General features: G+C 41.1%; 1 protein-coding gene across 6 annotated transcripts; it reads left to right on the top strand.

The window, feature by feature from the left end:
• The first annotated feature begins 1,664 nt into the window (after positions 1-1,664).
• On the top strand, positions 1,665-17,499 carry PLEKHS1 (pleckstrin homology domain containing S1). 6 transcript variants are annotated; one of them, XM_065746192.1, is made up of 15 exons: positions 2,696-2,796; positions 3,036-3,157; positions 4,334-4,425; positions 4,531-4,637; positions 5,842-5,976; positions 6,902-6,974; positions 7,443-7,550; positions 8,069-8,164; positions 11,504-11,611; positions 12,593-12,708; positions 14,167-14,349; positions 14,453-14,554; positions 15,007-15,142; positions 16,035-16,150; positions 17,230-17,499. In XM_065746192.1, the coding sequence occupies exons 2-14, from the start codon at positions 3,133-3,135 to the stop codon at positions 16,101-16,103; spliced, it is 1,350 nt and encodes a 449-aa protein (XP_065602264.1). In that variant the 5' UTR covers positions 2,696-2,796; positions 3,036-3,132; the 3' UTR covers positions 16,104-16,150; positions 17,230-17,499. The 6 variants fall into 6 exon arrangements, with proteins under 6 accessions (XP_065602265.1, XP_065602264.1, XP_065602266.1 ...); XM_065746193.1 differs by lacking the exons at positions 2,696-2,796; positions 17,230-17,499 and adding an exon at positions 1,665-1,904 and having other exon boundaries at positions 16,035-16,512; XM_065746194.1 differs by lacking the exon at positions 17,230-17,499 and having other exon boundaries at positions 4,337-4,425; positions 16,035-16,512.
• The last annotated feature ends 7,723 nt before the right edge of the window (positions 17,500-25,222 follow it).

Raw genomic sequence — 25,222 nt, 5'->3', positions numbered from 1 at the left:
GCTAACAAAGTTACCTTGCCATCAAAACCACTCTCTCATTCAGATATGTTGTAGCTCTGAAGCCACAAAACCCTGGGAACAATAAGGGAGCAAATAGGGGGTTCAGAAACAGAACACTTGAGGTTTATGAACTAATGCCAAGAGATGTAACAGCATAACAGGTAAGGAGCATGCTTCTTCTTGTGCAGTCATGTATTCATAAAGGTGGTTTGAGAACAATCTTTAATTATTTAAAAATCTATTGCAAATCTATCTTTGCTTAGAAGCACTGCAAAAATGTAGACATTACCAGCTTCTGTCAAGCAAAGCAAAAGGCCATCGGTGTCATTCAAAATTGCTTGTAATTAAGATGTGTCATTAAATACCTTTGTCCTGTTGCCAGGGTTCATGTAAATCTCACTGCTCTGTAGTTGCTTCACAAATAGGCTCTGGTTCAGCTTGTGGCTGGTGAGGTTCCCTGTGTCTGGTGACAAGGAGTAAAAGCAATTAGCATTGGTTAGTTTACCCTAGTAGTAGAAGAAGCTTCTTACCCCATCTGACGTGATGTATGTCTTAAGTTAAATAAAGTGTGGACAGAGTGGGTCTTTACCAGATCTTGTGCATTTACTCTTATGGACACTAAATACGGATAGCTTGGGAACTGCCAACTAACAGGTGAAGCAGTAGCTGTCTCTCTAAGAAGAAAGGCAAAACAGTAATGTTATCTGAAGCTCTTCAGCTCTCTAATGTGTCAAACAAATAGGTATTATCGGTTCTTAAGATATCTCTCCTTGACCAAAGGTTTCCTGGTAAAAACATGATAACATAGAATAAAGAAGCAAAGCAATTCTAGAAACTGATTTACAGAGAAGGGAAGAAATAAAGGCTGAATCTTAAGCAACCTTTAGGCTTGTCCAGTATGTGAAGCATACAAAGATCAGGCATAAAATACATGAAGACAATGCCAGAGAGAAAGCAACCTGGAAAGATAACTTTGAGTAGTACTCAAAGAGAGAAGAACATAATTCCCTTGTGCAGGGGCTTGTGGCTCTGCTAGATGGAGCATTACTTTAGATCACATCAAAGAAGCATTAATATTATTTAGCTTGCTCAAACACATTCAGAGTAAGGAATCCTGACCCTGTTACTTGAGCAATGCCAGATAACTGAATTGTGACTTATAAGCTGCAGGGCATTTTATTTTATTTCCCATTCATATTTAAAACTCTTTTCTGTCTAAAAGCACTTCTTTTACTAGCAGGAATAGCTGAACAGTTGAAAATCATTGTCATTAATGATATACCAGATGTCTCTGGAGAGAATGCAGAAAGCCACCTATAACCAGGACAGACATTGACCCTGCAATGAAGGTACAGTTATGACATAGGTAGGGTAAGAAAGCCCGTTCCACCTTGTGGTTTTTGTTGTTGTTGTTTAGTAATCTAAACATTTTATGGCACTACATGATCTTTTTATGGCTCTTAATATTACTTTCTCTCCCAGTTATGAGTGGATATGATCTCTCAGGCACAGCTCTAGGGAAAAAAAAAAAAAAGGGGGGGGGGAAGCTAATTAGAAACCAGTTAAAAAAAAAAAAAAAAGTATCTCCAGGCTTTTTTCTGCCTGGGAGATGCTCATGGCTGCCTCAAACAGGAATATGTTTTAATTGTTTGTAAGTGAATATTAATCTGGGTTTCCCCATTCAGAACAGTCTTTAACTTGACTCTCCAGGCAGAAACTGGAATTTCCTCATGGGTCATATTTCAGGGTGTTTGTGTTTAGACATCAGCTATAAGTGAGCAGTCAGCAGTCACAGTGCAGGGTGAGGACACCTCGCCTTTTGCCATAGAAAACAATCCAGGAAACCTGGAAATGTTTAATGGTGTATTTCTCTAAGACCTTCTACAGTGTACAGAAGTTTGCCTGTAAGTATTAACACAGTTTGTTCTCCTTATCTTGATACTATATTTTTGAAGGTTTATAATTGCATATCTTACTCATTTGCGCACTTCATTTGCATTTTGTATATAGTGCCTTGCTGCATTTCCAAAAGGCTGAAATCAATCAAATCTCTGTGTCTGGCATACAAAAATTTGGGGTATAACCACAGATTTGGCACTGTTTGTTCTGAATTAAACACAACATGTTTAGAAGGTTGCTTTTATTGAAGTGAAAAAATGATTAAACAACACTTGAAACTTTTTTTTTTTTCCAAAATGCAGTGAGGCAGCAGTGATGAAAAGCTTGCTGTAATCTCACGGGTTCTTGTCTTTCAACCTGAAAATCTTAACTTTTACCAAAACCTAGATGAGACTTTTATCCTGTTACAAGCTCTTGGAAAGCTGTTTGGAGAAGTGTATCACTTGCAGTCATAGTGGTTTTATCAGTCATGCTGGGAGGAATATTACTTTCACTGCAACCCCAAATGTGTCCCTCCACTACTCACATTAAACATTTGACTTTATTTACAAAACTGAAAACATCTGCACATAATTTTTTTGTTTGTTTGTTTTTGTTTTTTGGGTTTTTTTGGTATGCAATAGACAAAAAACCTAGGCAGTAAATTTTCTAACAGTCTGCCTCAGCTTTTGTACAGCCAAGATCTCCAAAGGAGGCAAAATGGTACTGATTTCCCTACAAAAAGCATAAACGCTCTATAGAGTTTTCCAGCAATGGTCATTCTATTACAGCGGGGTGTTGCCTGGAAGCCCAATGCTCCTAGGGTACAGCTGGGGTGGCTACTGCAAAGGAAGGAGCAAAATGCATTTCTGTGGGCAGGTCTCTTCACATCCTGAGCAAATCATCCCTCTGAATTATGTAAGTTAATGAAATTTGTAATGCATTTTACAGCTACGATTTAAGAATAAATGTAACGCCATAGCATATAATAGATAATTTTGTAATTGATTATTTTATTATGGAGAGCAATATATTTAAATGAATAATACTCTTTATTGTATCTGTAGTTCCTTAGGGAATTTCTCTATGTTTAATTCCATGTAGTTTAACCGTCACTATGAAAACAAACATTGCTGAGATATTTGTTCTTTTCTCAGGCAATGGTGCATGCAGTGAAATGTTGCTCAGCAGGAATGAGTGAAAGGAAGTAGCTTCAAGGTTTTATCTGTCCCATCTCAGTAAAAAAGAACAAGGATGGCTTCTAGAAAAAATTCTGAAGGTACAAAATTTCATTTACTAAGATTTGTTAGTGGTAAGGATTGAATCAGGTTGCAAAACATTATTTTCAAAATTTGATACTACTCTCTTTTGCCTCTGGCTGCCAAGGATTTTATTTTAAATAGTGAGGACAGTGTACTGTGATAATTTTACTCCTCTGCTCGCTTCCTTAAAGAATCTGTCCTAAATGCAGCATTTCCCATTACAATAGAATCTTTCTTGTACCTGACACACAGATTGGACTGACATTTCTAAAAACACTAAAATCCTTAAAAATTAACTGGGAACTGGAAGATATGTCAGTAGCTCTAAGACACTAACAATGAAGTCTTACCTCCACTGAAGTCAGTATTAAATGGGATCTCAGAACCAAGTGTTTCTCTCCACGAAGTTGGGTGTTGATGTATTGCCACCTTTCCCAGAACTTGCACTAGGCTGTTGGAGGTTGGCTGCCCTTTCTTCAGTCATTGGATTCTTTAAAAGAATTAATTTCTCATATCAGGCTTACGGCTTAAAAAAAAATTGAATGAGACCACCACTCCTTTCACTGGGTGTTAGTAAGACAGAGATTTTGATCAGAAACCCACCAGTGGTTAGGAAACATGAATGTTACGCTACAGCTGTGGATAGAATATGTAGGGTCACAAACAAATACATTCACGCATTTTTAACCCTAAGCTTTTAGCCTGTATTTCCCTGTCAGACTTCATCCAGTTTCTGCATCATGATCTGCAGTTTAAGTTATCATTTAAGGTATTTGCAGCCTGTCCATACTGAATGTCATCTACAGATTTCACTGGGGTAAATTTCATTTACTGCCTTCCAGCTCGCTAATGAGAGAGTTAAGACCAGACCCCAGAAGTTAAATAAGAACTTTAGATAAGTCAGAGCTTCATGATATCTTATGGGCCACCTCCTTCAACGTAGTACACTATCTCTACCATTTGCTGACAGCTTTGGACACTTGTCAGCAGTAACAGTGACACTATGGAAGCAGGGCCCAGCCCTGCATTTTATAGCTTTGATTTGTGTTTCTCTTCTCTAATTGGATGTGCTTTATGGTCATTTAAGCTCAGAAACCAAGTGCTCAGCAACAATTTTCAGTTCAAGGAGGTTCTTTTAAGAGATTAATTGACAACAAATGGAGTAACAGTGCCATTCATTTCCCTTTGATTAGTAGAAGCTCAAAACTCATTTTGCTCTGAGGGTGGAGTTTTCAAGCACGGATTCTTCATCAAGTCACCACCTCTTCATCTTTTCAACTCGAAGGTACATGAACACAGATCAGTCATATTCCAGCAGTCTCTCACGAGAGATGAGATATTTCTGCTACCATGAGTTTTAACGAGAGACAAATGACTTTCTCTTCGGCAGAATTCCTGGAAAAGGCGTTATTTCATCCTGTCCAAATCCAACAAGGGTGATTACATCCTGAAGTACCTAAAAGGAATGAGCATGAAAGGCTCCATTGCTGTTGATCAGTATGTAACTCAAATACATCATTTTTTTATTTTAAATCTTCTTTCACCTGTTTGAATTCACTACTAGTTGCTCAGACACTTGATTTAGGTTCTTGAGCAAATCCCATTGAAGACAAGGAAAGAGTTCCTTGGGCTCTTGTAGGCCTTAGGTACAACTTATAGTGTATCATGTGTGAAGGAGTAAAAATCCTAAATGCTTTGATGGAATTTATGTGAGCAATTGTGGTGATGCACCTGCAAAGCAGATACGTTGGCTCTATGACCACAAAGGCTGTATTCCTACAGGAGAAGGTATTTTCTTGGAAAATACTGCTTTTCACACTCACACAAAAGTGAGGATAGTCTATGCAACTTGTAGCTGAGCAGACACACAAACTTTCTCACCTTGCAGATGGCAGGGTGCCTCTCACTCTGCCAAAAAGATGCTCTGCTTGCCTCATTTGGGTTGGTCCTTGATTCCTCTAAGCACAGTGTCCATTGTAGGCAGCAGCGAGTCTGTCAGGGGCTTTAGGCTACCACCTTATCTTGTTGCCTATGGTATAAGCCACATAGAAAGGACTTCACCCTGACAAAGAAACAAAGAAATTCTACAGATTAGGCTTGGAGTTTGACTCCGAGGCTCCTAGAGTTGTAAAGAGTTTGCTGGAATCACATTGGTGTTGTGCTTCTTCCATTAAAAGGATTTACATTATAACATATCTGGAACATTTCCAGCTTGCTCAGAAGCACACAGTCACATCATTATCATCATTACTGTTGCTCCTTGAAAGTAGTGTATGTTAAGTACACAGCTTGTCTATTCCAGATCCATTTGATTAAAACACTTAATATATGATTGGTTTCAAATCAAATATTTTGTTCTGGAGTGAATCCCATGGATTTTTATTTTGTTTCTATCATTTTGTCTCAAAATTCTGTGCTAGACCAACAGCCGCACTGTTCAGAAATCAGGTTCTAAAATCTGGATGTGAGTCTTTGTAAAATTAGATTTTATTTCTTTGTTTGCATGCCAGATGTTCTGTATTATTGCATTTATTAAGAAATTTCCCTGTGGAAAAATATTCACCTTTTTTTCCACATAGATATTGCCATGCTATGCTAAGCTTAGAACAAAACACACCTATATATACATGTAAATATAATGTGGCTATATTTGCATGCATTTATACTTGACTAGGAATGTTTCATGTGCTTGTCTTATCAGGATCCTCAGCGTAGAAACTGGTGTAAGCAATTCTGAAATAATGGTAATGGTGAGGAAGATGTTTGGATGCTTTCCTGAAGAGGTGATGTCCATCACTACTGAAAACAGATGTTACTACCTCATTGGGAAGAATAGGTAAGCTGAGAGAGACAAGCTGATACCGCGGGCATGATCCTGCTCCCCTGCACCTCTGAGCAGCAGTTCCCACCTCTTCCTGTGTCTCAGCAACCCATGCCAAAGTGGCTCAAGCTGGATGATCCACAGAAAAGTTGCTCACTTCTATGCTACTTTTCCCATGCCTGGGTTAATTTCCTACTGTTACAGACAGCTGAACCAGCTGGGAGAGAATGCTGATCTCAAGAGGAGTCGCTCAGGGCCTACCACCCTTGCTCTCTGCTCACCACAACCCAGCCTGCAGCAGGGCAGGAATTGCTGCAGCCCAGGTGGTCAGCTCAGTGAGGCAGGACATTTGGCCCAGCACTTCTCCACCGCAGCTTCCCACTTCTCTTCACTTTCCCAGCTACAAGCATGACGGGGTTTTTCTGCCCTAAGGCAGAGGAGCACCTGATATGTGAAACGGTGATAAGCACATAAGCAAAACACATACCTGTGTGCCACTTGAGCATTCCACTTCACGCCTTCACCCACAGCACTGCTCTCACAGCCAGGCTCTGTAGGAAGTGTTGCAGAATTAATCCAATGAAACCCACTCAAGGCACATTAACAGAGATTTAGCATGCTTTCACAAGTTTCCCACCCTGCTTGCATTCCTAAGCCCCATCTTTAGGGTAAGACTCAGCAGAGCAACACTACACACAGAGAATGAAGCAGAAAGCACCTTGCACTTCCCCTACAGAAACCTTTCCATGCCTCCTGGGCCTGGGCTGCACATCTCTGAGGACAGATTTTTTCAATCCACCTCCAGAAGGAAGGTGCAGAATTTCCCTGTTGAGTTCAAAAAGCATTATTTTAGGATCGTGAGAGGAAGTAGGTGAGCAAATGGGTTTTCCCTGTGTTTTACCTGGGAGTAGGAGTTGATTTCTATTGTTCTAACCCACAGGCTGGAAATAGAGGACTGGGTCACTGCCATATCTTCCATCAGGGAGGCCAAAAGAGGTGGATGCTGCCCTCAGGTGACATATTGCTATACCTGATTTTAGAAAGAAACAAATTTGTTATCTCATTAGAATTCTATGCAAAAGCAAGAAAATCTCTGATTTTAGCCTTGTCAGCTGTCCCTTGCTCTGGTTAATCAGAAATTAATTTTCCATATAAGTCCTGTACTCTGGGCTCTTACGCACTAAGCAGACATTGCACAGTCTGTGTATGGATTGTTCTTATGCTGAAAGCGTCTCTTTGAAAAGCAACACACGTGGAAATTAGGAAGTGATTGACGTAGAGCTACAACGAATTGCACCTTTGATGCATCAGGATGAAAACTGGTGTGTAATTCTTACTGTGTACTTTCTGGATATATTTACATGCTGTTTAACAAAGTGATACACATCTAGTCTGTCAGTGCTGTGAACCAGCTGGAGATCCTGCCAACTCAAGCTCCAGCCCTTCAGGCCTGTCTTACGTTTCTGTCATCTTTTTCCTAGAACCAAGATCTTGCAAATTCAGAAGTCAAAGGCCGGTCCTTCTCTATGCCATTGTTCTCAAATTCTATAGATACTACCAATTCCCTGGGAAGACAAAGCTACCTGAAGGTAAATGGATTACCCATCCTTAACAATAAGTTTACTGCCAGGAGTTACTGTGAAATCTGATTTATGTAGTTGCTTGTTTCAAACAAAAGTTCTTCAGAGCTCATGCAGTGGGTGCCTAGGTGGTATGGTCTGACTGGAAAAAGTTGGCTGGCATAAAATAGCTGCAGATTAGCTCTGACATGCCTTGGCAAAGACATGTGATGGTTGCTTCAACAGTTGCTAGCCACATTCTTCCTGTTCTGTGCTCGTGCTGTTCTTTTTCTCTCTGAGCTCTAAAGTCTAGTGGGTGCTGTCCACTGCAGCCCACACTTCTTGATGTCTGAGTCTTTCAGATAATCTCCCTCAACACTTAAATAGAAAGTCTTAGTTCTTTGGTGTCAAAATGAATAACTGCCAAGGAGGTGTTGGTTTCTGTTGTCTCAAAGTCATGTGCAAATAGCTCTGATGGAGGAAGCTGAATGCAGGTAAAGAATCACCAGTGTATCTTTAGGAGTCAACATTTTTTCTTCTGTATATAGGACGATGGTTCCTCAGAAGATAAGAACAGGCCAAATTCAGATCCTGGCCCTCATCAGGCTCAGAGTGACTCACCACAAGGAGTTTTTCCAAGCCTGGTGAGCACAACAAATAAAACTGTTCTTGACTTGCTTAGTCTGGACAAGCAACTACTGGCTCTCACGTGACCTGACTATCTGTAGCTATAGATTATTCACCTACTTTCCCAACATGCTGACCTGGTCGTTATTATAAGGGTTTCTTATATGTAGCTTATCAGTAGTCTCATTTAGCACTGAAAATAACCTGAGAACTTGCTTGAAATACCCTTTGTTTCTTGGAGGCAGATCCTCAGAGTTTTCATGCAGTGATTGCAACCTGAGGCAGCTCTCTCAAGTTTGATAGAAGACAACTCAAACTGCACTGCCTTTCTGTCATATTTCTCAGCTGTGCCACACTCCTCTAAATGGCTTCCTTCTGTAGCCTCTGCAAGTAGTAGTTGAATCAGAGTAACAGAGCTACAAAATGAAACCAGACTGAAGTACACCTTAAAGCTGACGCTGTATCCTTATAAATATGACTTTCAGTAATTTAGCTTCCATATCTGGCAGGAATTATTTAAAAAGATACAACAACGAGTGCTACCATTTATTATTGGCAAAGTGTTCTGAGCTATGTTCTCTGAACTAAAATCTGCAGCATTTTCAGAGGGTTGTCGGCCACACTCTATCCCAGGTTACTTTACAGCAGCTGACAGAACTGGCAGCACAACCACACCAATATGCAGTTAGGCCATTGTGAATAAAGCTATCCTTATTGGCAGTTTATGCACTGGACTATGAACTGGAGGAGCTGAGATACAGGGAAAAAAATCCATTCTGCTATCACAGGACAGCTAACAGGACAGCAAGTCACACGCTGCAATCACCATCTATTTGTACAGGCTGGCAGCAAGCATGATATAATACAGTTTGATTTAGTGGACTGAAGTTAAAATAACTGAAATTACACTGTAATGCCATGGGTTCTCACAATAGTTCAGCTGAGGCACTGTAATTTGTGAAAGTGCAATCACTCATGAGTCTGAGCTCTGAAATGCACTGTGTTGGCCCTTAGTTTGACTTGAGCTACTGCTACTTGAGCTACTGCTACTCTTGGATGCATACCAAGGCTCTCTTTCTGCTTCTTTCCTACACATGTCATTTCTGTCTTATTCAATAATCCTTTATACTCACACTGACTCAGAGAACATGTATTGTATGTAGCTGGTCAGAGTAGGACAGGCTGACAAGGAACGTTCAATGATAAGGAATTTGGATTTTCCTGTTCTGTTTGGCCTGAAGCAGAGGGAGTAGCAGGAAGCCTATACTGTTTCAGCATGTGTTAGAATAAATAACTTTGCCATACAGCTAACAAGGAGCAAAACTGTTTCTGCATTTGATAAAAATATTACACTTGACTCATAAGTTTAACATCCGCTAACGTCTCTGGATCTATTCTCTGCTCAGTGATGTCCAGACAGCTGACTTCCAGATCAAGCCTTTGTGTTTACTTCCTGTTACAAGTATGACTCTTCATTTCTAGTGTCTGATTAGTTTTGCTTTTTATTGGCAGTTCTGTCATCCAGGTCATGATCTTGAAAACTGGTCAGAAGCCATTGTTCATGCAAACAGGCTTCCTGGTATCAGCTAAGTTTAGTCACGCAGGCAGGGATCTAACTACCCAGGAAAGCCTTGAGAATCTAGTTCCCTTTCAACTCATGTTTTAAAACTACCAAACCACATCTGACTCAGCAACTGAGTACTACCTATTTTCACATGCAGCTTTTAAAATCCAAAATTTGCAGGTACCCAGACATACTAGTCAAGAGCCTGGCTCCAAAACATGCTGGACATGATTTTTTGGAAGAGAAATTCAGGGCAGCATGTAACTTTTAGCCCTTTTCCCTGAGGAGCCCAAAACTAATAACTACTCAGCTGATTTCCAAGCATCAATCGTATTTTTTGCTACAGTAAATTTCCTCCATAACCCACTTTCAACACACTGTGGTTCAACACAGACAAAGAACTCATTTAGCAGTACAACTGAGAATAACTTTACACTGAAGTTAGCTAAACAGAAGAACATAGATGTCATCCAACTTGTTTAGGATAACGCATTTTCCATTGTCCCCATAGTCTGTGATGATGACATGGACAGACAGCATATAAACACTTGCCAAAAGTGGCCACTGTCATCAATCAAAAGCTCAGTTTGGGAAGCTGATGAGTACTGTCTACTCTGAGATTTCTTTGGAGCTGGAGGATCTCAATTCTTATCATCACCTCCTCTTTTCCCCAAGCATTAGCATGTTTGATCTACCCAAAGCCCCCAAAACATCACTAGAAAACTTGTCCATGACTTTAGATCATGACCACAGAGCCAGTCTTTCTTCCCAAAGGAGTTTTGTTATACACATCTTGAAGGACCATTCATTGATTTGTTCTGCCTGCTGCAGCGTGGGCTGCTTTTTATGTCATTTACACCAACAAAGAACAAAAACACAATCATCTTTAATTTCTATTCAATGTCAGTTTCTTCTCTTTACATCTAAGAGACGAATTAGTTTAATTTACTTTACCTTGAGAACAGTAATATATTCTGTGGCATATTTAGCAATTATTAAAATGATCACCTTGGAAACTAAGATGTAAGTAGAAAGATTAAAACTGGCTGTATCACAAATGTGGAAGGGAGAATTGCATTGGGAGGCAGCAAAATACTAACTACTGTACTCTTCGCTACAAGGACACATAAAAATGAGTAATTTGTATTTAGAAAGGTAAAGTTTGTGGATGGATTAATTGCTCCTTGACTTACCGAATAGCCACAGACTTAATACTTCAAGTATTTATGAACCTGAAAGAATATTGTTCAGGACTTAAAGGATTCAGTATCAGATCTTCAGCCCCCTGGGCTACGTTCTAGAAATGAGAGTTAACAGACTTTTCATCAGTCAGGAAAATCCCAAATGCATTCTTTACTTGATAATATTTAAAGAGTGCTTGAAAGTGACAAATATTTCCCAGTCCAGTTTCCCATAGATATTTTTCCAGCGTAAGTACTATAACACAAATAAAAACTCCTTTGCACACAAGCACATAAAAACATGCAGAATCATACACATAGTATCCAGCCCACTTGACTTCTAAACAGAAGAACAGTTTTTGAATGTGTAGTCAACTGCAACTGCCTAGTTACCACAAATTCATCTAGGAGAAATACTAATAGTAGTGCTTAATTTTGTGCATGTGCACAAAGATACAAGAGCAGAACTAACTAACCTGTTCCTAACAGAAACTGAGCAGACTCTTTTTATCTTCCTACATTTCCTATGAGAATTCATTAATAAATGGAAAAATACATGCTAAACAACCCATACAATTGAACCTATTCAAATAAAAGTATTCTTTTAACAGAAAAATAATCTGAGGAAGACTGAGGAAAATCTGTCATCAGATTCAAACGAAGACCTCAAAATGGAAGAAGAACCTTATTACCAAACTCCCAGCAGTCTTTTAGCAAAGGTAATTTATAAGTTGTGAGTTCTGTTTTGTTAACAGCTCCAAGGAGACAAACACATGTAATGACCCAAAGAGGAATTGGTATGAGGAACCACTAATACCTTGCCAAAGAATTACGTAGATAAAGCAGTAGGTAATAAAACTTCAATATGTACAAGAAAAAAAATGCTAAATTCAAAGGGTCTTCCTGCTAAAAAGTGGCATTTTGACAAAACATACTGCTGATTTTGTTGAAATTCATCAGATTGACTGTTGTAAATGACTTCTGTCAATTGTATCAGTGTTTATTTTAGTAAAAAATTAAAACTGCACTAACTGTACATTATTTTTAGTGTTATTTTAAATCACATTATTTTAAAATGTAATCGTGTCGAAGTATCAGTAAGCAGCATAAAACCAAGCAGTAATTTTTAAATGCCAGGAAACATTTTAATGTGCACATTTCAGTGTGAAACAGAGAGCAGCAAGAATCACACCAGTAATCTTAAATAAATACTAGCACTGAATTTGGGAGGCTCATTTCTCAGGGTTTCCCATACAGTCAGTGGTCATGAGAAGGTCATTAAGCCAGGCAGGCTTCTGCAGGAATCACATCCTCTCTCCAAAGTCTTGAAGAGCATTAACAACCTAATTTTATCACATGAACTAAGTGCTTCAAATGAAATAAATTAATACATATACATTATCTTTCTGAAAGACTTTCCTAAATTAAAATTACCAAATTCTAAGTGGTCATACATGAGAATACAGCTGGTTATGATCCAGCCTAAAAGATAATACAATTATACCAGACAGCATGAGCTTCTAAGTTTCAACCACATTTCTAGCTCACAGTTTCTGGGAAGTTAGTTATTTGAGAGAAACAAGCCATACTAGCTAATAGTCTTAAACAGCATAAGCACTGAACAAAACAAGGAAACTGAGATTGTTTTTTCTCTAGACCAAACAAGAATACTTCTTAACATTGTTATGTGTTTCTAACAGAGCAATAGTGAAATATCAGAGATTGATCCAACTGCTGAGCCTGATACCCCTGTGCAAGAGAAGCCATGGCAAAGGAAGCCAGTAAAGGAGAATGCATATGTGTCAATGAAGTCACTGTAAGTAACAAAGAATCACAGAATCAGCAAGGTTGTAAAAGACCTCCAAGATCATCCAGTCCAACTGTCCATCTACCACCAATATTTACTAAACCATATCCCAGTACAACACCTAAACATTTCTTGAACACCTCCAGGGATGGTGACTCAACCACCTCCACAGGCACCCATTTGTAGCACCTGACCATTCTTTTGGAAAATCAAAATGTTTGACTTTTCATTAAATATCTCCATTAAAGCTTTGCAAATTACAAGTGGTATAGCTAAAGCTGTTACTTATAGTAATTATATTGCACTACCTAAAGGCTGCATCTTGTTTGAATGAGTTTCTCCTTCTGTCTTGGTTCAGAAGGTTCAAGACTGACTTGTGGAAATAAACTCATCACAGTGAAATTGAAGCTCACATTTCAACTCATGCATTTAGACAGGCTCTGAAAAGAGGCACAGCAGGTTTTGTTGACTGATATTTTATCTAGGCCTTGAGGAGAAAACAGCACACCACTGTGCTCAGATACCTCAGCCACATTCCAGCAACAATTCAGACACGTTTTCTGCAAAGCAGTCTGCATTAGGTAGTTAAAAATGGCTTCAAACTTGTGGCATTAGCTTCTAGTGTTTCCAGTAAGAGGCAATGTTAGCCCTAAGGTCAACTCCTTCCTACCATTTCCCCAAAGTATAGATCTGATGCTGTGTACTTGGAGGGTGTAGTATGTGGTATGTCAGAAACAAAGACCTGATCATTGTCTCAGTTGTGCTATCACCAGGAAACTTCACAACTGGTAAAAATACAGCACAGCAAGCTGAAAAAATGAGTGCCTACATCATAACTGCATGCCAGTGATGAGACAATGGGCTTGTCCATAGCTGCTGGCTATGTCCTGCCACCTACAGACAGTCAAGTCTTATCTCACATAAAGGGAATGCAGGCCCAAGAGGCAGTTTACAATAAATCTGTTCATCTGCATTTTTAGGAGTCTTTGAGGAAGAGTTCACTGTACAATTGTAACAAGCCTATCCCATTGGAGTCCACATGCTACTAACTCAAACTTTGTTTGAGGTGAAGGAGGGAGTTGTCTCCAGGCATTATAAGGCTTATCATATAACATAAAAGGTATTCAAGTATATCTGAGTCACAGTGTCCGCCAGAGGACAGCGTCACATCCCTACAAAAGGTGGTAAAGCCAAGGGCAACCATCTGTACTTGTTTATTTGTAAAAGTATCTTGTTAGCTGGAATGTTTTGGGGCTTAATAAATAGCCTTTAAATACTGAAAAGGTTTATTTTAGGATTTATGGCCCGCTTTTAGAAGGACAGTTTATTTTACTTAACCGTAATTTTGCCCACTGGATATTATACAAGAACTTGTTATTCTTTTCTTCACTGACAGCTATTTGATCCGGCAGGAGTGCCTGGAATGGCTAAACTAGTTCATTTTTTGTCACCATTCTTTTTCACTAGGCTAACACGTAGACATGACAGGCTCCCTTCTCCTCCCAAAAGCCTGGAAAACAGTGCAAGTCCAGGCAACTTGAAAGCAAACAGTGACCTAAAAGCCTCAGAAAGCACCACACAGCAGCCTTTCCTCAAAAGAAGGCAAAACTCATCACCACTTTCAGTGGTTCAGTTGTCTATACTGCTCAGGTAAGACCAACAAGAAATGGGGAAGGCAAAGAAGACATATGTCCTTGGGTTTCAGTTAAGGTACTGGTAGAGGGTGCCTGATCTCTGATGTTTTCTCTCACAGTCAAGTTACAGATAACACACAACTGCAAGAGCTGGATATTTTGGTACCCCTGGCAGATATTAACAGTTACCTAAAACTTACTGAAGCAGCAGGACAAATATGGTAAGTCCTGGATATTGTGTGATGGTGACTGCCAAGTGTGAATGAGTGACACAATCAGTGCAGGAGTAGAAGTGTACACATCCATATGCAGAGTTTTGCAGCATAAAAGTCCAGTCAGGATAGCAATAGATCTCTGATCATCACAATTGTATCATAAATAAAACGTAGAATTTTTTATTTCAGCCTCTCAAAATGCCTTGGGAAATGTATTTTTGTCAAACGTGCAGCTCATGCATGGACCTGCACCAAGTCTAGCCCCCTGTTTTCAGAATGGAATCCCCAGCCCCACTGCTGACATTGCTAGCATCAATCTCACTTGCTAACAACATCAAGAAGTCACTCAGCCATGTGCCATTTCTAGAGGGCAATGTCGTAAATGCAGTCCTGTTTTCTGTGAACAGTAACTGTATATCCATATGATTCCTTTGTTGTCTGTCCTCCAAATACACTAGTGTCTCACAGTGGACTGGTCCTTGCCGACTAGGATGTTTATTTAACCATGGAGACCGTATAGTGGCTGTGAATGGTCTGCACCCACAGAACATGGAGGAGGCTTCCTTGTTCATCAGCAGGTCCACGCAAAAGGAGGTATGCTTGGCTAACCTCAAAGGGACAGTCAAATGAATTACACCAAATGAGAAAGCATGATGTTTTTTGCCTTCCAAATGGCTTTCTTCAAATCAGTCCATTCTGTTTGGACTGTGGTATGAATAATCTCCATACCAAGTAGTCCCTCAGCATCACTCAGTGTAGCACTTCTCAGTCCTGTGCTACTTAGGGAATGCAAGATCTGCACTATTGTGTTTGAGGTCTTGGTCTGAAAGAGTCTGCACAACCCAAAATTTAAATTAAATTTAGTTGGTATTTTTTGGCTATGGATTATGAATTGAAAACTTTGGGAAATGAATGATCACCACCGATGCATGTTCAGTTTCTCACAGTAGTTTGGGGTATTGAGAGCAGAGACCAAGATTCCCACTTTCAGTTGCTTATCAAGCACTACACAAACTCATTACCTGATATTACTTAACCACTTTTTTTTGTTTGGAAAAATGTGGGAGATCTCTAAGTGATAACCTTAACGCCACAATAATCTGCTGCTGCTGATGTACCCTGCTAAGATTTTGAAAATAAACAGGGGAAACAAAACCAGGCTCCTCCATGATATTCCCTCAAACTTGAGCTCAACTGCAAAATCTCCCCTCAAACAAAGCGAGCTTGCAGGTTGCATTTCAATACAGAAACTCTTTGATCCATACACAAATATCTTTATATTTTGCTGAGAAACTTGAGATCTTTAAATGTTGTTACCATCTGAAGTAAAGAAATCCAGTTTCAACAAGAAAAAAAACCATTCATCTGTCTAACCAGGATGTTTTTTACTTAGCTTACTTTACATACTACACAAGTCAGACAGTAGCATAAATATCTGTCATCAGTAACAATCTACACAGCAGCGTCTCCTACCTTTTCTTTTTAGGTGAAACTTACTGTATGTAGGATTCCACATTCAGATACCTTCCATGTTAAAGGCTGCTCATGTTCCTGAAAAAAAAATATCAACATCATAGTAAGTGCTAAAGGGAGAAGAATGGGGTATGTGGTGCATAGATGTATTCTGTACCTTCCAGAACTGCCAGACAGACTTTGTTGTTAATGACAATTAACAGAAAATGTCAATTTCATTTTATACCTTAATATCTTGTTTTGATGCCACAAATGGTAGTGTTTTTCCTGTATGTATCTATTTCTGATACATGAGCAAGGCTGAAGGTCAAATCATTTACATAACCTTTGCACTTTATATACCCCGCAATTCAGTGGGAAGTACAGTTTCATGCCTCTGCTCACCTTCTGACACTGAGTTACATTGACTTAACCCTAACTCTTGGACCAGCCAGGAGTGTGGGAACAACCTATGTTTGGAACATCTTACTCCTTGATTCCTCTCAGCTTCAGAAAAGGCAAACTGAGAATTTGAGAACTGAGAAAGAGAGAAACTTTCTGAGAAGAGAAACTGAGAAACTGTCATGGAAGACTAGTAAAGTGGTGCATAGTGATTCAGGGGAGCCTCCTCTGGTGTTACATTACAACCACAGAAATTCATAGATACAGAGCATATCCTATATGGATATGTGCACATCAGCATGTATATACATGTGTATTTACAAACAAAAATATATACAATTAATGTACGACAGTATGGTAACAAACTAACCATTTTTGAGTACCAAAATAACCATTGGGTTTAGCAAGCCCAGTTTTGCTGTCATTAACATACTTAATTAAGCTTTTATCAAGGTGGATTTGGCCAAAAGAAGACATTTGTCTGGCTTCCAGCTGAATTACTCCAAATCAATGAACTATACTTACTAAAATCAGTTCTGCTGCCACTTAACTCCACTACCAAATTTGACACAGGTGACTTCGATACTTGCATTAAAATCCAGCCTGAAATTAAAAAAAACCTTTATAAAATTATATTCAGCTTGAGATGAAAACAGCATCAGTAACTCAAAAGAAACAAAAATACCTGTATAACCAGTTCAGACTCTGTTCCTATCCAAAATGTTCATTTTCACACTGAACATTTCTCTCTATCTCTGCATTTGAGATCGGTGTGATATGTCTGTTACTCGTGATAGCAAAGGATCATGTTTTACTATGTGTTTCAGCATTGCTCAAAGGACTGTTTGTATTGAATTCTGCATTAAAACAGAAGGAAATTCCAGTTCTGTATCAAAAGAGACTGAGAATGGAAGAAAAGTAATTCTTTCAGAGACTTCCTCCAAAATTGCTAGTGATACCTTTGTTCTGGGCTGTTTTCCTGAACTCAACAACTCTGTTTCTTGCTAAGGAGTCTCTTTGGGGTGGGATGGCCAGGACATCACCATACTGGGCTGCTTCCAGCTGCATAACCATCTGCCTGCTAGGACAAACCTCTAGGCCAGAAAATCACAAATCATGTAAGGTCACAATTATCCACTGATGATTCTCACTTAACCTTTCCTGCCTGAGGTTTGCAGAAACTCTTTTTCTGAACAATAGAAAACTTGAATCCCTCCTGCCTTGTTCCAAAATTTGCATCTCTATATGATTAGGATTTTTCTTGCCCTTTTTGCAGTGGGCAAGGGGAATGCTTTATTTGCCACCGTGCATTTTCTTTAACATTTTTGGGAAACATTTCCCAAAACCTTTCACATCGACCAACAAAACAAATACCTCCTTTTCCAGTCATGAGCAAACAAAGAGGTGAGAGAGCCTTAAAGCAACTTCCTGAGACTTTATGTGAATCATTTCCAAGAAGAGATGAACAAAGAGGAGCTCCAAACCACATGTGGTGGTGAGAAGAAACAACCCACCAACCTGGAACTTGAATACGACATTGCTGCTTTGAGTGACACACACAGCACCTCTCAGCCACAGGAGAACGTTACTTTTGGATAAAAATGGGCTTTGAGTAGAGATATCATGCACAAAAGGATTCCAGAATATTCCAGAAAACCAGAGACTTAGTTCTGTACTTCTATAAGCAGTTACTGAAGTGTTACAGCAATTTATTATTATGTCAATTTGCACAACACTGAATGCAAACGAACATTTACACAACGTCTGAATCACAACACTTGCTGGACACATAACACGGAAGTTACATGGGTACAGTAAATTCTGGTAGGATGTATGAAGCTGAAGCTGCCTGTGCATGTGTAACTAATAAATGTGTTACCACTTCACAGCATGTACTTTATTCCCTAGCTACCTCACTCTCTCCCAGTAAGGTCCCTCCTCATCCACCACGGGCAATCCATAACTTCCCAGTAACTTCTGGATAGGTCAAACATGTTAAAAAAAACAAAACAAAAACACCCTAATCTTCAAAAACAAGAACAACTTTCTGTAACATTTTTCCCCTTTCTTCAAACAATCAAATTCTGGTAAACTGCCTCTAGAAGCAATAGCAAAGAAATATCTACATGCACAGCATTGCCCAGCACTCATATTTAATTCCAGAAGACCTGAAAAGATTGTCTATAAGCCCACGCCACTAACACAGAGATACTAATCGTTTAGGCTCACCTGTAGCATATTATAGGTGCTGTGTAAGCACTTAAGGAAGCAGATATTGTTGTAACTTCTTGTTGCAGTATGATCTGTGCTGTCTGAAACGGCCTCAGCTGCTGGCCTGTGGAGGGTTCCTGGCACAGATGTTTAAATGGTCACGAGCTGAAATTCAGTAAACCCCACAGGCTAGCACATCTCTGTAAAGGACAGTCAGATGGCTGCAAATCCTAAGACTTCTCTTTGCACCAGTGGGCACAAAGTTATGAGCATGGAAAAAAAGCTGCAACACCTGCAAGCTTGAATCACTCTGTGCCTTCAAACTGAGTGTGTAAGAGACAAAAACCTATAAATAGCCTACAGCACAGACTCCATGATCAACTAATGGTTAACGTGCTCCTCACCAGTTGTACTTTATTCCTGTGCCTTTAGGCTGTCTCCCTGACTGTTAGTTCATGGCACATTCCCATGCTGCACTCACTTATTACTGGCTGCTAATTTCCTCCTGAATTCCCAAATATGAATCATGCTCTTTCTACATTTCTGGTACCTTCCCCAATAGAAAAGTGGCATGTGTCCAGGAAAAAAGTGAGACTTGGAGTAGAGAGAAATTAACAGTAAGTCCCCAAAGTAATATAATCTAATGAAGTTAAAAATAAAATTACACTCATTATATAGAAAGCACAAAATAGACCACACAGCCCCCCTGGAGGGCAACATGACTGAGAACCAGGGTCAGGGTCATAGATCAATCAGAGAGCACAGGAGCAGCAGTAGAATGAGTCCAGCCAGGAAGAGGTTCTGTTCTACCTGCCTGAGTCCATCCCAACCTGAGATACAGACAAGCTCTGCTCAGTACAGTGCCCAGCCACAGCATGTAGGACTGATTCTGAGTTCCCACAGGGAGGTGTTGGGGTGCTCATTTGATTCCAATGGAGAAGACAACCCTAGTGCCCAACAGGAATGCGAGACAGCACAATCATGGGTGAACAAGAGCTGATGCTCCCACAGGGAGCTCAATCCTGCTGTGTGTTGCTCACAGACAGTTGCAGCAAGCAAACAGAAATCCTCAGTCATACAACTTTGGCCAGTACAACATGCCCCATTAAGGGGTATGCTAATATTTACAAGGATACTTCCTCCCTGGTGCTCCTTTGGTCATTAGAAGGAGAGCACAAATTGAATCCTCAGCAGAAAGCTTTAACCACAGGGCCACCTACCTTCGGGTTTGGGAAGCTGACAGTGTAATCCGAGTTGTGCTGAGCGCTGCTTTGGTTTGCTTCCCAGGGACGGTCAGCCCTTCCCAGTACGTGCTTTCCACAGGCAGCCCCTTCTCTACTGCAGGCTGGCCAACAGGCTGCAAGGAAATTGGAGCAACTCAGGCCATTCCTAGAAATGCCACTGGAATTTCAAATGCTCCCTTTGGTCCCTTATCACTTACTAATTTATTGCATCGTTAAAAGAAAATGAGAGGGCAGCCAAGGTTGATGTGAATCTTTCATTCAGCAAAAGCACCTAAAGAGAAATTGCATCTCTGTGCCTGACAGCAGTGAGGATGCTCAGCAGCAGTTTTCTTGGCAGTGTCTCACCCTCCCCGCTCCAAAATGGCAGCCAGACCAGCTCTTCTTCAGGCACAGGCTCCCACAGCAGGGGTCCTTCCCCAAAAAGCTCAGCATATCTTCCACCAAAGCCAAACATCTGCATTGGTGCAGAGCTGACATCTGCAGGGCTCCCCAGGCTCTCCCTGGTTTGGTTCATTCCCAGATAAAATGGGGTTGAGAATATCTTCCCTCGTGTGTGCTCTAGCTAACCAAATCCACCTGAAAATCCAAAGCAGACAGATGAGCACAAAGGATGCTGCTTTCTCTTCCCACTTAAAAACATTCTGACCTTTGTCCACATAGCAGAAGTTCCTCTGAAAAGTGAAATTCCCACTTGCTCCAGAAGAGAAAAACAAATCAATCTAAGCTTCCATCTCCTGTAATCCCTGAAGAAAAATGAGAACAGAAAAAAAAAAAAAAAAGAGCTTGGAAGAGTTAGAACATATGCCTTGTGTGCTAGATTATGAGTAGCGTGCCATGAAACTTGTGTTTGGAAAAGCCCCTCGCACATTCACATTTCTCAGACATGCCTCTTTCCACCTGGAAATATTGGTCTGGCAAACTGCAACAATCTTGTACAGTTGCCCAGGATTTCTGGGCTCTTGAACTTCCCAAATCCATGCAGTGCTCTGTGACACACCCATCCCAGCGTGCCTGTGCTGCTGCAGTTGTCTCTGTTGACTTATGTCCTTCCAAGTGCTGCTCCGACAACACCAGCAGCAGCCGTAAAGGTGGTACATCTTTGGTGGTTTTACCAAAGAGGAACTCGTTTTCAAGTTCTGTGTCCTTAGCAGCCTCAGCTGAACAGTGGCACGTTCCACACGAGGACACGTTTTGCCAAAATAACCCCATTTACATGCTAAATGCCCTTGAACTTCCTCCTGCCCTCTGATTTGTCTCTTTCCAGTTTCATTCCATGTCCAAAGCCCATGTCATTCTTCACAGATGTCAGCTTGCTTCCAAACAAATGTTCTTGTGCTCCTTTTTCTAGGAACAAAGGTGAACGCTGATAGAGTAACATTTCTGAGAAATCCCCAGTAAGGGAAGGGTAGATGGAGAGAAAGCACAGACAAAGGAAAGAAAACTGAGTCACGAAGAGTCGCTAAAAGCACTGAGATGGTAGCAAAAATAGAGTCAGAGATGGAAAAAGGGGAGTCCTCTGCTGTAAATACATTTTTGTTCTATTTGGTGATTGAAAAATGTATCAGCTCACGGTTGTTCCTTAGCTTCAGATGGCAGCACCTGTTCTTCAAGAGTGGCTAAAGCACTGGAAAAACTCAGAGTAAAACTGCATCCAGTCTCTGGCAGCATGATGAAACATCACTAAATTCAACAGCTCTGTGCTCCTGGCACCATGAGCGTTTCCATCCATTTGTACTTGTCTTGCTCAAGTCCTGCTGATGCAGGAAGGCACAAGGCTACAAAGAGCACAGGGAGATTTTGGCATTGCAGCAGGATTAAGGAACACAACATACCCCTGCAGAACAGAGTCAGTAAGCAACTGTTTTGTCCAGGGACTACTGAGCAACAAGTTGTTTGGTGCTGCTACAAGCTTTAGTGCTACTTATACAGCCTAAGTGTGCAAAGGGCTGCTCCTGCCCAGCACAGCCCCCCTGCAGGGTGTAGATCCTAGCCAGCCCTGGGCCACTTCAGTGCATCTCTGCTTCGTACCCATGGCCAGTAATCAGTGTCCTCCCACACTGTGTTCCTGCATCTCTGGGTGGTTGTGGTCTCTGGTCTTCTGACACAGAATGCACTTGATCCCAGGCCTGTTGCACAGTACTGCAACCTCCAAGAAGAGTAAAGGAAATAGGAGATTGAGGGGTACCTGAGAGCACAACCTGAGCCTTCCTCTCAGTGAGCAGCCATCCTGCCTGTCTGGCTCCTGAGTACCTTCTCTTCCTGATGCTCCTTCCTAAAGGACAGCCTGGGCTGCAGCCAAATCTCAGCAGACAGCAGTGTTTTCTGTCCCCAGTGGGCATCAGAATCAGGCTACTTGTTAAAGATCCTGGGAGCAAACTGGAAAGCATAAAAGCAGGAAATGAGAGCTGTAACATCTGCTGGCTTCCATTGAAAAGCCATTTGTCACTCAGTTCCATTCCTGTGAAATCCCCGAAAGTTCCCTAACTGATTTAAGCATCACCCTTCATTGGATGGTGCAGTGTGAAATGCTCTCAAATATTCACCTGCTCTGGCAAGCCCCACCACTACTGTATTTACTACAGATGCACCTCAAAGCCCTTCATTGCTTTTCCTGTTCTCTCTTCTCAGTCACTGAGCCTCTGGAGTGGACTCTAGCAGCATGCTAGCATCTCTAGTTGACACCAGTACTCTTTAAGTGATTAAAATGGAGAGATTGAGCATCTGGTGCCTAAGACCATGGGTTCTCAGAGGGCTCCCACCCCAAGAGTGCTGCCAAAGTCCTGCAGATTCCATTCCTTCAGAGTATGGGAGCTCACAGAAGGTTCCTGCACTTGCTGTCACAGGGCAGAAACCCAGAAACAGAAGCCTCTGTCCAGCTTCAGAGGCAGCAATAGCCCTGTGTCCCTCACCACAAGCCAGGGCCCCATTTCAGTCCCACGAGGCATGAGCCTCAGCCATGCCTTGAGGATCAGCCCCGCAGCCCGATGGTTCTCTCTGCTGGCAGGAATTACCTATCCCAGGGGAGATGATGAAGAAGCTGCAGTAAAACCATGGAGGAGAGCAGTGGGCTCCCAGGAGGGGGGAGCAGGAGCTCATCAGCAGCCCTTCTCACTGAGCTCAGCCCCAGCATCACCTTTGTTTACATGCGTGTCCTTGTGTCACCTTTTCCTCACATGCAATATTTGTACCTTTTTTTTTTTTTTACCTAAAACAGTGCATTCTCTCTCTGATCCACAACAGTCAATACAGCATACAGAAGGAAGGTGAATAGAGTTGCATTCAAATGCCAATTAGAAAAACTTAAAGCAAATTGTTTTAAAACTCCTTATGTGAGCACTTGCTGGGAACTGGCACAAACAAGACACTATCTGCTCTGAGATACCACAGCACATGTAAATGTGACTGAGTGGAAAAGCCTCTTCCCTGCCAAAGTATTTGTTGGAGATTCGATAATGAGGGGCCACCGTATGACAGCGGGTGAAGGTTCAGATGAAGAAGTGGGAATGGGAGGCACATGTGGGTTGCAGGGCTCTGCCTGCTGGGGTTAGCACAAGGTTCTCCAGGCTTCCACCAGCTCCACACAGCAGTTCTACCCTAACAGCACCCAAGGGCTCTGCATGAAGGAAAGGACAGGCTTGCTGTGGCTGTTTTCATTGATTACAACCAGTTTCAGCGTCATTGCCTGACTCAGCATGTTCAGCAAGTTGCTTTCCCCCTCTTCCCTCTCTCCTCCTGTTGCCCTGTTCAAACAGCACTGCTTTTAGCTCATTTATCTGCCTATTGGGGAGATACGTAATCAGAGCACAGAGTCCTGACAGAAAATACAAAGTGATTCTTTAGAGTGGTTGGCTTTGAAAACCGTTCTGGGCCCTAATTGGGCACACTACTGATGCCCTTTTTGCTTGCTTTGCTTTCTGCTTCGAGTCTGTCAGCAATGGACAAACTGGAAGTGCATCTAGGGTGCTCACAAGCCCATTTTGCTTTAGTAAGACCTGTAACTTCTGTTGACATGTGCCACCCATTGGATGTGGAGGTGAACACAACCTGACTCATCCACCCACTGCACAGGGTACCCAGGTCCTCATCCATTGACTTTAAAAAACAGCATCTTCAGTTGGAGCCAACAATTTTAACTAAAAGAACAGGCTTTTTTGCCTGTGTATTTACAATTCTGATGCTGCTAAAAGATTGAAAATATTCACTTTGCCATTAGGAAAAGCAGAGTCACTTCCTAAGTCCTAATTAATTACACCAACTCTGAAATGAGGTTTAGCACATCTGCGCCCCTCAGAGGACTTAACCAGTGTGATCAGAGAGCCTTCCCTAAGGAACCATCACAGAAAGGAAAGAGAAAATATCCTGCTACACATCTTCCCACAAACCTCTTAATTAAATGGTTTTCCACATCTGCCTATATGCCCCTTGTGGCAATCTAAGAAATCTGATCTCATTATTAATCATCTTATTTATTTATTTTGTTCTCAGTATTATAAAAGAAAACAACCAAGACCTTTCATCCCAAGTTGGGATTCTGAATTATTTTCCCCCATATGAAGGCTGAATATATGATAGTCCTAATAAGAAGGTGGATGACAAATCTACCCACAAAAATAGGTGAAGGTATGTAGAAGTACAAACACAAACCAGAAAGGAGGGATAAGAGCAAGCGTGGGGCTGACGCATGAATACCTACAGCAAAGCAGGCAACTGAAACCAGACCCCAGAAGAGACAGACAAAAAAGGAATTCAGTACAAATGCCATTCCTCTTCTGCTTGTGCTTTGTGAGCCTATCAGCATCTGCTCCAAATCAGGACAGTATTAACTGTAACAGCCCAGTGATGCCAACACCAGCATCTTCCAATCCACATTATTTTTGTGGTTAGATGCAGAAACTAAAGTTTACTTTTGAAAAAAAATAAAACCAACCCTTTACTCTCTTTAACAGCATAGACACTGAGACCAGAAAGCAGAGCCCCATGGGGGAACAGGTGTCTCACACCTACGAGCTGCAGTGAAAGCCAGTTTATTTAGGTTCTGTTACTATCTGCATAAAGGCTAACTCATTGCGTTGCAAACCCGTAACAGCATCAGCATGTTCACAGCCCACGCACTTACTCATTCTCTGTAGGGATGTTCATTCTTGAAACTGCAGCTACAAAAGCAAGAGGATGTCAGAGACGTGATTGGAGTTTTAACATCAGCATGCCCCTCATACTTTGTGCAAAATTAGGTAGGAAAAAGACACAGGAGCCGAAAACCATGCATAATGCCGTAACAGTTGCACTGTCAGAAGCACGTGCTTGCTTAACAATCCCCAGATTTGCCCTAACTTGTACAAGGCAGTAAATGAGGCTCAGTAGATAG

This window comes from Cyrtonyx montezumae, unplaced genomic scaffold (assembly GCF_038088225.1).
Source record: "Cyrtonyx montezumae isolate F1298 unplaced genomic scaffold, pur_monq_1.0 scaffold_4, whole genome shotgun sequence".
NCBI classification, from domain to species: domain Eukaryota; kingdom Metazoa; phylum Chordata; class Aves; order Galliformes; family Odontophoridae; genus Cyrtonyx; species Cyrtonyx montezumae.
This window is presented reverse-complemented; position numbering and strand designations above follow the sequence as displayed.

What these genes read in the sequence shown, in the direction of transcription:
- PLEKHS1 (XM_065746192.1), top strand. Translation starts at nt 3,133, where the DNA reads ATGGCTTCTAGAAAAAATTCTGAAG. An exon ending in GAGGTGGATGCTGCCCTCAG is followed by an intron (nt 6,975 to 7,442) that starts GTGACATATTGC and finishes TCTTTTTCCTAG; the next exon opens with AACCAAGATCTTGCAAATTC. An exon ending in AAGGAGTTTTTCCAAGCCTG is followed by an intron (nt 8,165 to 11,503) that starts GTGAGCACAACA and finishes TTCTTTTAACAG; the next exon opens with AAAAATAATCTGAGGAAGAC.